The following is a 16,288-nucleotide window of genomic DNA, read 5'->3' on the forward strand; positions in this document are numbered from 1 at the left end:
TTCTCTCCATCTCTCTCTCTCTCCATCTCTCTCTCTCTCCGTCTCTCTTTCTCTTTATCTCTGACTCTCTTTCTCTCTCCCTTTCTCTCCGCCTCTCTCTCTCCCGTCTCTCTCCGTCTCTCTTTCTCTCCGTCTCTTCTCTCTCTCTGTCTCTTTCTCTTGTCTCTCTCTCTTCCATCTCTCTTTCTCTCCATCTCTCTCTCGCCGTCTCTCTCTCTACGTCTCTTTCTCTCCATCTCTCTCCGTCTCTCTCTTTCTCTGTTTCTCTTTCTCTGTCTCTCTTTCTCTGTCTCTCTTTCTCTCTCTCTTTCTCTCCGTCTCTCTCACTCTCTCTCTCTTTCTTGTCTCTCTCTCTTTCTGTCCATCTCTCTTTCTGTCCGTCTCTCTTTCTCTCCGTCTCTCTCCGTCTCTCTCGTCCGTTTTGTTTTTCTCACTCCTTTATCCCACCACCCTGAAGCAGCAACGTTGTGTGCAGGTTACACACACACACACACACACACACACACACACACACACACACACACACACACACACACACACACACACACACACACACACACACACACACACCCCTCCTCCTCCTCCCCCTCCTTCCCCACCTGTCTCTCTAAACAAGGCTCGTCATTAGTTACGTCCTCGTTTCCATGGCGTTTTAGTGTTCACCCACACCCTGTTGCTTGGACACCAGCTCTCTCCCACCTCACTCTTTGTTTCAACCGTCTGCTTCAGGGTCATGTTCATGAAAGCATACTGTAGCAAAATGATTTGCAACGGAAAACCCACTGAAATCCATTGTTTCTTATTGGACAAGTTCAAATAGTACCTTCCTGTTTCATTCCGTTCCATGGAGCGTTTTCTTCTGTTTCGTGCCTACTGAACAGGACCCTGGTGCTTGTTGTGCTGGTTAACCATGACAGGGCTACCATTACACTGCATGAGTCACTCGCTGATGATTAGTATGAATGTTGAGTGGGTTTCTTTGGCTGCCTATGGCCCATAGGGAAAAGGGTGCCAACTAACAATGACTCAGTAATTCATTCCTTCTGGGAGTGCTATAAAGTCCAAAAGTTATGGGAATAGTTAGAAAGTTGGCTGTCAGAAGTTTTACAATGTAAGTTTACTTTTAATCCGTCTGTCTGCGTATTTCAAGACATGGCATATGAGGGTGCAGTGAGATTATGGGTTGGACAATATTATTTTTCGTCACTTATATTGAAGAAGTTATTACTTAAAAACTGGAAGTCAAATAATACTCCAACGTTGAGAGAATGGAAGAATCAAAAGCTTTATTATTTACATATTGAAAAAAGAAAGACAAACAACATGACACAATCTGAAGTCATATGGGCCAGAGTCCTACAAGCCTTAGCAACAACTGTCACACACACACACACACACACACACTTAATTGATTAACACACACACTTAATTCACTGTAATGAGCAAATCCATTCTGTGAAGAAATTGTGCTTTATTGTGCTGGGCATTAAAATGATGAGGTTAATAGTGAGTGAATTAAATCCACTGTTTTTATCTCTTCAGGATAAAACATGAGAACATTGTGGCTTTGGAGGACATCTACGAGAGTCCCAACCACCTATACCTCATCATGCAGTTGTGAGTAGTACCGTCTGTCTGGTCTGTCTGGTCTGTCTGTCTGTCTGTCTGTCTGTCTGTCTGTCTGTCTGTCTGTCTGTCTGTCTGTCTGTCTGTCTGTCTGTCTGTCTGTCTGTCTGTCTGTCTGTCTGTCTGTCTGTCTGTCTGTCTGTCTGGTCTGGTCTGGTCTGGTCTGGTCTGGTCTGGTCTGGTCTGGTCGGTCGGTCGGTCGGTCGGTCGGTCGGTCGGTCGGTCGGTCCGACGGTCCGTCGGTCCGTCGGTCCGTCGGTCCGTCGGTCCGTCCGTCCGTCCGTCCGTCCGTCCGTCCGTCCGTGGTAAATAAGATGTATCGGTACTCTGTATCAGTGTGTACACTGGAGCAATTCAGTGACTTGGATAATGTATCATGTTTTGCTGCTGTAAGCGTTTGGCCTTGACTCTATGCAAGCAACCCGTAGAGTTGCTTCTATGCTTCCTTAATATGTCATTGTTGCTGTAACACTGTAGCAAACACAACGAAAGATGAATGAAGAAGGACTCTAGGGCCGGTTTCCTAGACATAGATTTAGCCTAGTCCTTGACTGAAAAGCATGCTCAATGGAGAATGTCAATTGAAATAGCCTATTAATCCAGGACTAGACATAAGTGTTTGGGAAACCAGACCTAAGTGAAGGTTAATTCAGTCCTCTCTCCCCTCAGAGTGACCTGTTTGACTCAATGACTGTATATATGGAGTGACAAAGCCATCGATCACGTGACACGATTCATTCCTATGTGAACATTCAATAGTGGATTGAAGCCAAATAAAGTTGGTTAAGATGGCGTCTCATGGAGACATAACACTCCAGGAAGTGACATTGCAGGCTAGCTCAGTGTTGCCCCCTCTCATTGAGGAAAAGTTGATTTATGGTCATATCCGACATCTACCGTGGCCATTCAGCATTTACAGCGACGATGTGGCCTCCGCAGAAGTCAGAACATTCATACTTTTTGCGCATCGGGGAGCTGTCATTCACATCCAATAAACTGGTCCGCACCGAACAACACGTAGGGATTCAGGGCTAATCTCTATAGCTATCCAGCTAATTACGACCAACTGGCTAAACTAAAACACCTCACCTCTTCTAAGATGTTGGAGTCGGTTTCCCGGTGCTTGACATAGTAGCTCAGCCAAGATGGCACGAAGTAAGAAGGCTGCACCGTTTTTCCCAACCTGCATCTCCATCCCGAATCTCCTCATTTCCCCCCCAGCCAAATGATCCTCCATTTAGACTGTTGTTTACATGTGTATTCCACACTATGTTGATGTAAAAATCAGAGTATAATGCTTGTATAGATGTCAACCCCCATACATGTTGATGTCATCGTCATCAATCAACTGCATTACAATTTTAAAAAATGACTTTTGACTACAACCACAGATTTCTGTATGCTAGCTACGCTACCAGCTTACACAAACAGGAGTTAGCATTTAGCAGTCACTTCTTCGAAACCTGAAAAGGGACAACTTTTACATGTTATGAGGTGAAAACAGCCAAATATATCCACATCAGATTTGAGTAACCACATTGTGGACCCGTTACCAATGCATCATGACTGATTTGAGAAATATCCATATTGTTCAATCAGATTTGTTGAATGTCGGCCAGTCCAACTTCCTTCAATCCCCCACGGTCTGAATTCTATCCTTCAATCCCCCACGGTCTGAATATCTATCCCCATTAGATCCCTGATCTCTTTTTCAAAGTCATTTTAGTAGTGTCTTTGAAATCCCTAAATCAGGTATCATAAAGATGTATTTTATTTGTGAACTTGTTCTGATATCCTCTCGTCAAAGTTCTCCATGTTTGTTGTCAAGGAAGTTGTCAAGGAAGTGAGTTTGTGTTTATACAGGATGTACCGCCTCTACCTACAGTCAACAAATCATGTCAATGAGGATCTATACAGAGCTATGCAGAGCCTTCCGCATTGTTAAAACATTTGAGAGGCGCACATCATCACCGTACAGAGCTCGTTTTGGCCTCTGTAAGTCTCCTGAGACTACGCAAGTTGTTCTCCCCTGGTTGGACTGCATCATAAAGAAGGGTTAGGTTTGAACTGGGATGTGGACATGAAGCTAGGGTTAGGGTTGAGTTTGAGACTAGGGTTAGGTTTGAGGTTGAGGCTAGGGTTAGGTTTGATGTTGAGGCTAGGGTTAGGGTTGAGGTTGAGGCTAGGGTTAGGGTTGAGACTAGGGTTAGGGTTAGGGTTGAGGCTAGGGTTAGGGTTAAGGTTGAGGCTAGGGTTAGGTTTGAGGTTGAGGTTGAGACTAGGGTTAGGGTTGAGGTTGGGTCTAGAGTTAGGGTTGAGGTTGAGGCTAGGGTTATGGTTAGGGTTGAGACTAAGGTTAGTATTAAGGCTAGGGTTAGGGTTGAGGCTAGGGTTAGAGTTGAGGCTAGGGTTGAGTTTGAGGCTAGGGTTAGGGTTGTGGTTGAGGCTAGGGTTGAGGTTGAGGCTAGGGTTGAGGTTGAGACTAGGGTTAGGGTTGTGGTTGAGGCTAGGGTTGAGGTTGAGACTAGGGTTAGAGTGGAGGTTGGGTCTAGAGTTAGGGTTGAGGTTGAGGCTAGGGTTATGGTTAGGGTTGAGGTTAGGGTTGAGACTAAGGTTAGTATTAAGGCTAGGGTTAGGGTTGAAGCTAGGGTTAGAGTTGAGGCTAGGGTTGAGTTTAAGGCTAGAGTTGTGGTTGAGACTAGGGTTGAGGTTGAGACTAGGGTTGTGGTTGAGGCTAGGGTTAGGGTTGTGGTTGAGCCTAGGGTTGTGGTTGAGGCTAGGGTTGAGGTTGAGACTAGGGTTAGGGTTGTGGTTGAGGCTAGGGTTGAGGTTGAGGCTAGGGTTGAGGTTGAGGCTAGGGTTGAGGTTGAGGCTAGGGTTGTGGTTGAGGCTAGGGTTAGGGTTGTGGTTGAGGCTAGGGTTGAGGTTGAGGCTAGGGTTGAGGTTGAGGCTAGGGTTGTGGTTGAGGGTTAGAGTAACAGTTGTTTTAGGTTGATTCAGTTCTTGTGTCTCTGTCTCAGGGTGTCTGGTGGTGAATTGTTTGACCGCATCGTAGAGAAGGGCTTCTACACAGAGATGGACGCCAGCAGACTCATTAAACAGGTGCTGAATGCTGTCAACTACCTCCACGACATGGGCATCGTACACAGAGACCTCAAGGTACGGATATACAGATACACACACACACACACACACACACACACACACACACACACACACACACACACACACACACACACACACACACACACACACACACACACAGTCACCTACCTCCACGCTATGGGCATCGTACACAGAGACCTCAAGGTACGGATACACACACACACACACACACACACACACACACACACACACACGCACACACACGCACACACAGTCACCTACCTCCACACTATGGGCATCGTACACAGAGACATCAAGGTACGGATATATACACACACACACACACACACACACACACACACACAGTCACCTACCTCCACGCTATGGGCATCGTACACAGAGACCTCAAGGTACGGATACACACACACACACACACACACAGTCACCTACCTCCACGCTATGGGCATTGTACACAGAGACATCAAGGTACGGACACACAAGCACCCACAATCTCTCTCTCCCTCTCTCTTTCCCTCGCTCTCCTACAAACAGGAATACTCATGAAGCGTTTAATTCTATATTTTTCCCATACATGTGTTGTTGATGTGTCCTTCCTCTGTCAGCCAGAGAACCTTCTCTACTACAACCCCCATGATGAGGCTAAGATCATGATCAGTGACTTTGGTCTGTCTAAGATGGAGGGGACAGGAGACGTGATGGCTACAGCCTGTGGGACGCCAGGATATGTGGGTGAGGAGGCTCTCTGGTTGCAAGGGTGTAACTTTGTGTTGCAAATTGTGGGGTGTTTCTGATGAATTTTGGACCACAACTGAATAATGACTGTACTACTTTAAACTGTGAGTTTATCTCTAACAGTTCAGATAGTAACCATGCTTGGAAATTATTTTGTAGAACGTCTATGAGAATGTCAGTTCTGGGGTGCGTTCAGTTTGACGCTACATTGTAGCTACATTGTGTACCGAATGACACGTTTCCCCAAAATGTTCTTGAACGTTCTTGAACAGACTTTGAAGTAGCCTACGTTTGCCTTGAAGCAATGAGTGACTTAATTTAATGAAAGCGTTGTATTTTGCACCCCTCCTCGATTTTAAACTGGTCATTTAGAACAGCACCATTTAATTGAACGATGCATTACGTTTTTTCATACTGAACTTTTCTACTCCAAAAAATGTATGAAAATAAAATGATGGTTACACCATTAAAATATTATTTTTCCCCTCCAAAAAATGTGCATAACAACAAATTGTTTCATATTATCAGGCTGGTATGTTTTATTAACGAATAAGCATGAACTGTCGGCTAACTGATGCAGCATAGTGGCTATAAATAAATAGGCTGCAGCATACCCATCTGTATTTGAGCTAATCATTAGCTAAATCAGTGCTTCCCAAACCGGTTTCAGTCATGCCCCCTTTCATCATGGGAGAACATCCTATGCTCCCTTCGCCTTCCCCAATTGAATGAACTGCTGTTGTTACACAAAAATATGGTGTACCTTGAGGTCTCTGGTTTTCCTTCCATATTGAAATCAAAATGAATAAATTAGACATAAACCAGCTTACTTCTGTGCAATGGCACATTTTTTTAATTTTTTATTTATTTCACCTTTATTTTCCTAGGCAAGTCAGTTAAGAACAAATTCTTATTTACAATTACGGCCTACCCCGGCCAAACCCGGATGACGCTGGGCTAGTTGTGCGCCGCCCTATGGGACTCCCGATTACGTCCGGTTGTGATACAGCCTGGAATCGAACCAGGGTCTGTAGTGATGCCTCTAACACTGAGATGCAGTGCCTTAGACCGCTGCGTCACTCGGGAGCCTTGTATTTGGAACAATTGTATTTGGGACAAATCATTCACTAAACCCTAAACCTCAACTACATGTTGTAATAAATCATGTGGAAGTGGAGGTGACTAAACTGCTTGGAGTAACCCTGGATTGTAAACTGTCATGGTCAAAACATATTGATACAACAGTAGCTAAGATGGGGAGAAGTCTGTCCATAATAAAGCGTTGCTCTACCTTCTTAACAACACTATCAACAAGGCAGGTCCTACAGGCCCTAGTTTCTACCCTCTTAACCTCTCTGGCGCATGTGGGACGAACTCGTCCCACCTACGTAACAGCCACTGAAATCCAGTGGCGCGATTTTTGAATCGTTAGAAATACTATTACTTCAATTTCTCAAACATATGACTATTTTACAGCTATTTAAAGACAAGAATCTCGTTAATCTAACCCCACTTTCCGATTTCAAAAAGGCTTTACAACGAAAGCAAAACATTAGATTATGTCAGCAGAGTGCCCACCAGAAATAATCAGACACCCATTTTTCAAGCTAGCATATCATGTCACATAAACCCAAACCACAGCTAAATGCAGCACTAACCTTTTATGATCTTCATCAGATGACACACCTAGGACATTGTGTTATACAATACATGCATGTCTGTTCAATCAAGTTCATATTTATATCAAAAAACAGCTTTTTACATTAGCATGTGACGTTCAGAAAAAGCATAACCCCCGCAAACTTCCGGGGAATTTACTAACAGTTTGCTAAATTACTCACGATAAACGTTCACAAAAAGCATAACAATTATTTTAAGAATTATAGATACATTACTCCTCTATGCACTCGATATGTCCGATTTTAAAATAGCTTTTCGGATGAAGCACATTTTGCAATAATCTAAGTACATAGCCCGGCATCACAGGGCTAGCTATTTAGACACCCACCCAGGTCAGCCTCCACCAAAATCACATTTCCTATAAGAAAAATGTTCTTACCTTGCTTGTTCTTCGTCAGAATACACTGCCAGGACTTCTACTTCAATAACAAATGTTGGTTTGGTCCCAAATAATCCATCGTTATATCCAAACAGCGACGTTTTGTTCGTGAGTTCTAGACACTATCAGAATGCTACAGCACGGTCTTGCGCATGGCGCATTGGCGTGACAAAAAATGTCTAAATATTCCATTACCGTACTTCGAAGCATGTCAACCTCTGTTTAAAACCAATTTTTATGCCATTTATCTCGTAGAAAAGTGATAATATTCCGACCGGGAATATGCATTGAGCCTAAACAGCCGAATAAAATTTCTCCTCAGGAGCGAATTGTGCATGCGCCTCATTCAAAGGTCCTCTGAGCCGCCACTTATCAAAGGCGATAATGTGTTTCAGCCTGAGGCTGCCTCGTCAACCTTCAGGTATTTCCCGGGTTCTGAGAGCCTATCGGAGCCCTGGGAATTGTCACGTTACAGCTAAGATCCTTACTTTTCAATAAACAGATGCAAGACGCACGACTCCTTGTCAGACAGGGTACTTCCTGCTTGAAACCTTGTCAGGTTTTTGCCTGCCATAGGAGTTCTGTTATACTCACAGACACCATTCAAACAGTTTTAGAAAATTCAGAGTGTTTTCTATCCAAACCTGAACAATAATATGCATATTCTAGCTTCTGAGTTGGTGTAGGAGGCAGTTAAAAATGGGCACATATTTTTTCCAAAATTCTCAATACTGCCCCCTATCCCAAACAGGTTTTAACAACACTATCAACAAGGCAGGTCCTACAGGCCCTAGTTTCTACCTTCTTAACAACTCTATCAACAAGGCAGGTCCTACAGGCCCTAGTTTCTACCTTCTTAACAGCACTATCAACAAGGCAGGTCCTACAGGCCCTAGTTTCTACCTTCTTAACAACACTATCAACAAGGCAGGTCCTACAGGCCCTAGTTTTGTTGCACCTGGACTACTGTTCAGTTGTGTGGTCAGGTGCCACATAGACGGACTTAAGAAAATGGCAATTGGCTCAGTTGTGAAATCTGTTATGAATGTATTGTAATGTTTTTAAATGTTAAATGTGACTACTTATTTATTATAAGTTAACTCACAGAATGAAGGGTTTGTTAAGGAGAGAGAGAAAGAAAGAGAGAGAGAGAGAGAGACTATTGCTCCGTTCTCCTTACAAGCCCTGCACAACTTTTTTCCCTTCACAAACCACGACCTCTGAAGACCGGGCCAAACCAAAACCATAATTGGCAGCGGGGGGTCCAATCATAAAATAAGGAATTGAGTAGTACTGTTTAGTCTAAAGCCACAGAAAGTCAGTAGCTATGGTGGGAAAATAATTTACTATCCATCAAATTCATCCTGGTGTATTATAGGGAGGGTTATGACCCCCCTGTCCACCCTGCAAGTTATGTGCCTGTCTGGTTGTTTTCCAATTCCCCCCAGTGTACTCCTTTTGAACTCCTCCCCACGCATTTAGAAGCTTTGGATTGGTGTAAGACATTCCATGGGCTAGAGAGAGTTTCCACCATATTTCTTACAACTGCCCTTCCCTCGTTAAATCAATGAATAGAAGTGAACAAGTGCACACTACTTAGAGCAGAAGGGTACAACATATGGACACAAAATCTGCGTCGTTAGACAGACAGGAAGACGAACAGCTATGACGTAAGGAAGTCTGCAGTAGTAGTAGTAACCCAACATTGACCTCATCTAGTCGTATCTCTTTAACTCTGGCTAGCCTAAACTTCTTTGACCTAATTTAACCTTAGGAAACATCACCCACACAATGTTCTATATCAATCTCTACCTTATGATGTTCTCCACAGCCCCAGAGGTTCTGGCTCAGAAGCCCTACAGCAAAGCAGTGGACTGCTGGTCTATCGGAGTCATCGCTTACATTCTGTAAGTATCTTATACTGGATTGTGTAGGGTGTTCAATAAAAAAAATGCATATTTTGATGGGTCAATGGGTCAAATAATATGTTAATTGTGTTGATAATCCTCCAATCCTCTAAAACGCATGTATCTCATAATCTGTTTGAAAGTTATTGGAGTTTTTACCTCTTTATGATGGCCAAAATTAGGGGGACTAAATCAATGGAGGTCAGCGGGGGGGAAAAAAAGGTTAAAAGCTAAAATCTGGAATATTGCACAGCATTGCTTCAACTAGGCTGGATTCTGTGTAAGAATTAAGGCTACTGGCTACCTGACAGGCTCACCTTCCCATTGAACTCATCATCTTTATTTTTAAATCAGCAGGACATAAAACAAGGTTCATGTAAATTGACAACTTATTAAACATCAGAAAACATTCATATTCTTGCCATCTCTGAAACACACTTAGATAATTCCTTTGATGTTGCAGTAGGAGCTATACATGGTTATAGAATATACAGGAAAGACAGAAATGCAAATCGGAGGTGTTGCCATGTACAGTATGTCCAGAGTCATATTCCTGTTAGGCTGAGAGAGGATCTCATGTCAGATGGTATGAAAGTAATATGGATACAGGTTAATCTGCCTCAACTAAACTCAGGTTCATCTGCCTCAACTAAACTCAGGTTAATCTGCCTCAACTAAACTCAGGTTCATCTGCCTCAACTAAACTCAGGTTCATCTGCCTCAACTAAACTCAGGTTCATCTGCCTCATCTAAAGCTGATTCTCGTAAGTTTCTATAGACCACCAAATGCTAAAAGTCAGTATTTGGACTATACAGTTCCTTCGAAAAGTACTCAGACCCCTTGACTCGTTCCACATTATGTTACGTTACAGCCTTATTCTAAAATAGATTTTTTTTTAAATACAATCCTCACCAATCTACACGCAATACCCCATAATGACAAAGTGAAAACAAATTAGTAGAAATTTTTGCAAATTAAAAATAAATAATAACAGAAATATCTTATTTACATAAGTATTCAGACCCTTTGCTATGAGACTTGAAATTGAGCTCAGGTGCATCTTGTTTCCATTGATCATCCTTGAGATGTTTTTACAACTTGATTGGAGTCCACCTGTGATAAATTAAAAAGATCGGACATGATTTGGAAAGGCACACACCTGTCTATATGGTCCCACAGTTGACAGTGCATGTCAGAGCAAAAACCAAACCACAGGATTGTGTCGAGGCACAGATCTGGGGAAGGGTACCAAAAAATGTCTGCAGCATTGAAGGTCCTCAAAAACACAGTGGCCTCCTTCATTCTTAAAGGAAAGAAGTTTGGAACCACCAAGACTCTTCCTAGAGCTGGCCGCCCGGCCAAACTGAGCAGTCAGGGGAGAAGGATCTTGGTCAGGGAGGTGACCTTGAACCCGATGGTCACTCTGACGAAGCTCTAGAGTTCCTTTGTGGAGATGGGAGAACCTTCCAGAATGACAACCATCTCTGCAGCACTCCACCAATCAGGCCTTTATGGTAGTGACTAGACGGAAGCCAATCCTCAGTAAAAGGAACATGACAGCCCGCTTGGAGTTTGCCAAAAGGCACCTAAAGACTCTAAGACCATGATAAACAAGATTCTCTGGTCTGATGAAACCAAGGTTGAACTCTTTGGCCTGAATGCCAAGCGTCACATCTGGAGGAAATCTGGCACCATCCTTACGGTGAAGTATGAGGTGGCAGCATCATGCTGTGGGGATGTTTTTCAGCGGCAAGGACTGGGAGTCAGGATATAGTGAAAGATGAACGGAGCAAAGTACAGAGAGATCCTTGATGAAAACCTACTCCAGAGTAGAGGTCGACCGATTAATCGGAATAGCCGATTAATTAGGGCCGATTTCAAGTTTTCATAACAATCGGAAATCGGTATTTTTGGACACCGATTTGGCCGATTTCTTTTAAATATATATATTTTTTTACACCTTTATTTAACTAGGCAAGTCAGATAAGAACACATTCTTATTTTCAATGACGGCCTAGGAACAGTGGGTTAACTGCCTTTTTCAGGGGCAGAACGACAGATTTTTACCTTGTTAGTCCAACGCTTTAACCACCTGCCTTACATTGCACTCCACGAGGAGCCTGCGTGGCAGGCTGACTACCTGTTACGCGAGGGCAGCAAGAAGCCAAGGTAAGTTGCTACCTAGCATTAAACTTATAAAAAAACTATCAATCTTCACAATCACTAGTTAACTACACATGGTTGATGATGTTACTAGTTTATCTAGCGTGTCCTGCGTTGCATATAATCAATGCGGTGCTTGTTAATTTCTCAACGAATCACAGCCTACTTCGCCAAATGGGTGATGATTTAGCACTGTCGTTGCACCTAACCATAAACATCAATGCCTTTCTTTAAAATCAATACACAAGTATATATTTTTAAACCTGAATATTTAGTTAATATTGCCTGCTAACATGAATTTCTTATAATTAGGGAAATTGTGTCACTTCTCTTGCGTTCTGTGCAAGCTGTCAGGGTATATGCAGCAGTTTGGGCCGCCTGGCTCGTTGCGAACTGTGTGAAGTCCATTTATTCCTAACAAAGACCGTAATTAATTTGCCAGAATTGTACATAATTATGACATAACATTGAAGGTTGTACAATGTAACAGCAATATTTAGACTTAGGGATGCCACCTGTTAGATAAAATACGGAACGGTTACGTATTTCACTGAAAGAATAAACGTTTTGTTTTCGAAATTATAGTTTCCGGATTCGACCATATTAATGGCCAAAGGCTCGTATTTCTGTGTGTTATTATGTTATAATTAAGTCTATGATTTGATATTTGATAGAGCAGTCTGACTGAGCGATGGTAGGCAGCAGCAGGCTCGTAAGCATTCATTCAAACAGCACTTTCGTGCGTTTGCCAGCAGCTCTTCGCAATTCTTCAAGCATTGAGCTGTTTATGACTTCAAGCCTATCAACTCCCGAGATTAGGCTGGTGTAACCGATGTGAAATGGCTAGCTAGTTAGCGGGGTGCGCGCTAATAGCGTTTCAATCGGTGACGTCACTCGCTCTGAGACTTGGAGTAGTTGTTCCCCTTGCTCTGCAAGGGCTGCGGCTTTTGTGGAGTGATGGGTAACGATGCTTCGAGGGTGGCTGTTGTCGATGTGTTCCTGGTTCGAGCCCAGGTAGGGGCGAGGAGAGGGACAGAAGCTATACTGTTACACTGGCAGTACTAAAGTGCCTATAAGAACATCCAATAGTCAAAGGTATATGAAATACAAATGGTATAGAGAGAAATAGTCCTGTAATTCCTATAATAACTACAACCTAAAACTTCTTACCTGGGAATATTGAAGACTCATGTTGAAAGGAACCACCTGCTTTCATACGTTCTCATGTTCTGAGCAAGGAACTTAAACGTTAGCTTTTTTACATGGCACATATTGCACTTTTACTTTCTTCTCCAACACTTTGTTTTTGCATTATTTAAACCAAATTGAACATGTTTCATTATTTATTTGAGGCTAAATTGATTTTATTGATGTATTATATTAAGTTAAAATAAGTGTTCATTCAGTATTGTTGTAATTGTCATTATTACAAAAACAAAAAAAAATTGTCAGATTAATCGGTAACGGCCTTTTTTGGTCCTCTAATAATCGGTATCGGTATCAGCGTTGAAAAATCATAATCGGTCGACCTCTACTCCAGAGTGCTCAGGACCTCAGACTGGGGTGAAGGTTCACCTTCCAACAAGACAACGACCCTAAGCACACAGCCAAGACAACGCAGGAGTGCTCTGAATGTCCTTGAGTGGCCCAGCCAGAGCCCGGACTTGAACCCGGTCAAACATCTCTGGAGAGACCTGAAAATAGCTGTGCAGCAATGCTCCCATCCAACCTGACAGAGCTTGAGAGGATCTGCAAAGAAAAATGTGAGAAACTCCCCAAATACAGGTGTGTCAAGCTTGTAGCGTCATACCCAAGAAGGCTCGAGGTTGTAATCGCTGCCAAAGGTGATTCAACAAAGTACTGATTAAAGGGTCTGAATACTTAATTAAATGTGATATTTCAGTTTTTTATTTTTCATACATTTGAAACGTTTCTAAAAAACTGTTTTTGTTTTGTCATTATGGGATATTGTGTGTAGATTGATGAGGGAAAAAACAATTTCATCCATTTTAGTATAAGGCTGTAACTTAACAAAATGTGGAAAAAGTTAAGGGGTTTGAAAACTTTCCGAATGCACTGTACAAATTGCATCGACTGGCCTGTTCCCCCGCACATTGGCTCGGTTACCCCCTGTTTATCGCCTCGTTATTTTATTGTGTTACTTTTTTTATTTAATTTTTTACTTTGGTTTATTTAGTAAGTATTTTCTTAACTATTTTTCTTGAACTGAATTGTTGGTTAAGGGCTTGTAAGTGTAACCGATGTGAAATGGCTAGTTAGTTAGCGGTGGTGCGCGCTAAATAGCGTTTCAATCAGTGACGTCACTCCCTCTGAGACTTGAAGTAGGGACGGAACCTACACTGTTCCATAAGTAAGCATTTTACGGTAACGGTACCTGTTGTGTTTGGCGCATGTGAAAAATAAAATTTGATTTGTGTTATGCAAAGTTAGCTTTTTGCAACCCGCGGAAACAACTTTGAAGATGACCAGCACAACATGTAAAATCCTCAAAGTTGATGCAAGAAAGCTGCATCGCTCTGTCAATCAATCAATCAAATTTATTTATAAAGCCCTTTTTACATCAGCCAATGTCACAAAGTGCTATAGAGAAACCCAGCCTAAAACCCCAAACAGCAAGCAATGCAGATGTAGAAGCACGGTGGCTAGGAAAAACTCCCTAGAAAGGCAGGAACCTAGGAAGAAACCTAGAGAGGAACCAGGCCCTGAGGGATGGCCAGTCCTCTTCTGTGTCACGCCCTGGCCATAGAGAGGTTTTTGTTCTCTATTTTGGTTAGGCCAGGGTGTGACTAGGGTGGGCATTCTATGTTCCGTTGTCTCTGATTGGGAGCCATACTTAGGTTGCCTTTTCCCCCAGGGTTTTTGTGGGTAGTTGTTTTCTGTGTTGTGTTTTTGCGCTTTGTTCCACTTTGTTTTTGATTCAGTGTTCAGAACTAATAAACATGATGAACACGTACCACGCTGCACCTTGGTCCTCTCCTTGCAACAACCGTTACATTCTGGCTGTGCCGGGGGGAGATTATAACAGTACATGGCCAAGATGTTCAAATGTTCATAAATGACCAGCAGGGTCAGATAATAATAATCACAGTGGTTGTAGAGGGTGCAACAGGTCAGCACTTCAGGAGTAAATGTCAGTTGGCTTTTCATAGCCGATCATTCAGAGTTAGAGACAGCAGGTGTGGGAGAGAGAGAGTCGAAAACAGCAGGTCTGGGACAACAGAGCTCAATGCTTATTATTGGATGTATTAGGTTACGAAATCCAACCTTTTTGGGTATACTGTTAATGAAATGTTAGCGAAACACCCCAATGAAAGATTCAGAACATCAGTAATCATATTTGTCCTGGTAAAATGTATTTTATAACACAAGGAAGTGAAAGCTCGTTTTCACCCACTCTGACAGAGTGGATGGACACCCTATAATGTAGAATTTAAGTAGGCTTTTTATAGGGCTTATGAAGGGTTCATTTAGCCTCTATAAGATAACATTTGTTTAAAATGTGGCCATGTAACACGATTAGATAATCTTATATGCTGTATGTTGAGATTTCCCCCCCGGAGGGCGCTACAGGATGATTTTTTGTGTTGTTTATGTTTGTCTCAGCTGAACCTGGCTCTCCACATGTGAGGAGATATCAATCAGTGCACAGCTCCTGGTCACAGCCAATCAGCTGGTGCCCACTTGCCCCACACTCTGTACATGAGCTGATCATGCACCCTCTGATGGCTAAGGACATCTAGCTGGCTAGCCAGGGCCTATGCATAATCTTCCATCCCTAATTAAAAATATATATATATTATTTAACCTTTATTTAACTAGGCAAGTCAGTTAAGAACAAATTATTATTTACAATTGCGGCCTACCCCGGCCAAACCCGGACGATGCTGGGGCAATTGTGCATTACCCTATAGGACTCCCAATCACAGCCAGATGTGATGCAGCCTTGATTCGAACCAGGGACTGCAGTGACGCCTATTGCACTTAGATGCAGCGCCTTATACCGCTGTGCCACTCGGGAGCATATGTCCTATAAATAGGACATATTGCCAATGGGCTTTGCCTACCAGTGCAGATCAGAGGTTAGTTAGTATGTTCATGGAGTGCTTGGGTAAAAACCATATGTCAATACCCCTGTTTGTCAATAAAGTTTACTGTGTATGTTAACTCTCTGTGAGCTCCTCTGACCGGGAAATGTTTTTTGTTGTTGTTGTGAGTCACAGACCAGTCAAATAAGAGGGTATTTCCTCACACTGTACACATTCTCTGTGTGATATTCTCTTCTGAAAGCTTTTAGTCTGCCAGGATAAATGCACCTGAATTAGGCTGCCCAATCAATTCAATTTAGTGGAAACGCTTGTTAGTTTGAATAGAATCCTCTAGCCTCGTTAACCACTCCTCGTTAGGTGTGAAGGCTGTTAAGGTAATCAGGTGGAATAGTTTTCACAGTCTCACCAATTAGAAAGTTGTTGTAGTAGTTAATGAGAAAACATGGCAACACTAATGTGATACTACATGGATAATCTCCATGTAACAAGTGTTGTGATCAGAAGATGTGCCAAAGACATAACAAGGCAAGATAAGGCAATATCAAATAGATTAAGTTTTCTGTCCAAATAAGGAGTAGGGTTTCACTTGGAATTCTACTTTTATTAA

The 16,288-nt window shown here is 42.6% G+C and overlaps 1 protein-coding gene across 1 annotated transcript in view; it reads left to right on the forward strand.

Annotated features, from left to right (window-relative positions):
* LOC115197650 (calcium/calmodulin-dependent protein kinase type 1D) overlaps positions 1 to 16,288 on the forward strand; it is a 65,732-nt gene that overhangs the window by 39,411 nt on the left and 10,033 nt on the right. The window contains exons 3-6 of the mRNA XM_029759380.1: positions 1,543 to 1,617; positions 4,647 to 4,785; positions 5,355 to 5,481; positions 9,375 to 9,450. Coding sequence (XP_029615240.1) covers positions 1,543 to 1,617; positions 4,647 to 4,785; positions 5,355 to 5,481; positions 9,375 to 9,450 — 417 coding nt within the window. The remainder of the gene's footprint in view (positions 1 to 1,542; positions 1,618 to 4,646; positions 4,786 to 5,354; positions 5,482 to 9,374; positions 9,451 to 16,288) is intronic.

This window comes from Salmo trutta, chromosome 7 (assembly GCF_901001165.1).
Source record: "Salmo trutta chromosome 7, fSalTru1.1, whole genome shotgun sequence".
In the NCBI taxonomy this organism is placed as follows: Eukaryota; Metazoa; Chordata; class Actinopteri; order Salmoniformes; family Salmonidae; genus Salmo; species Salmo trutta.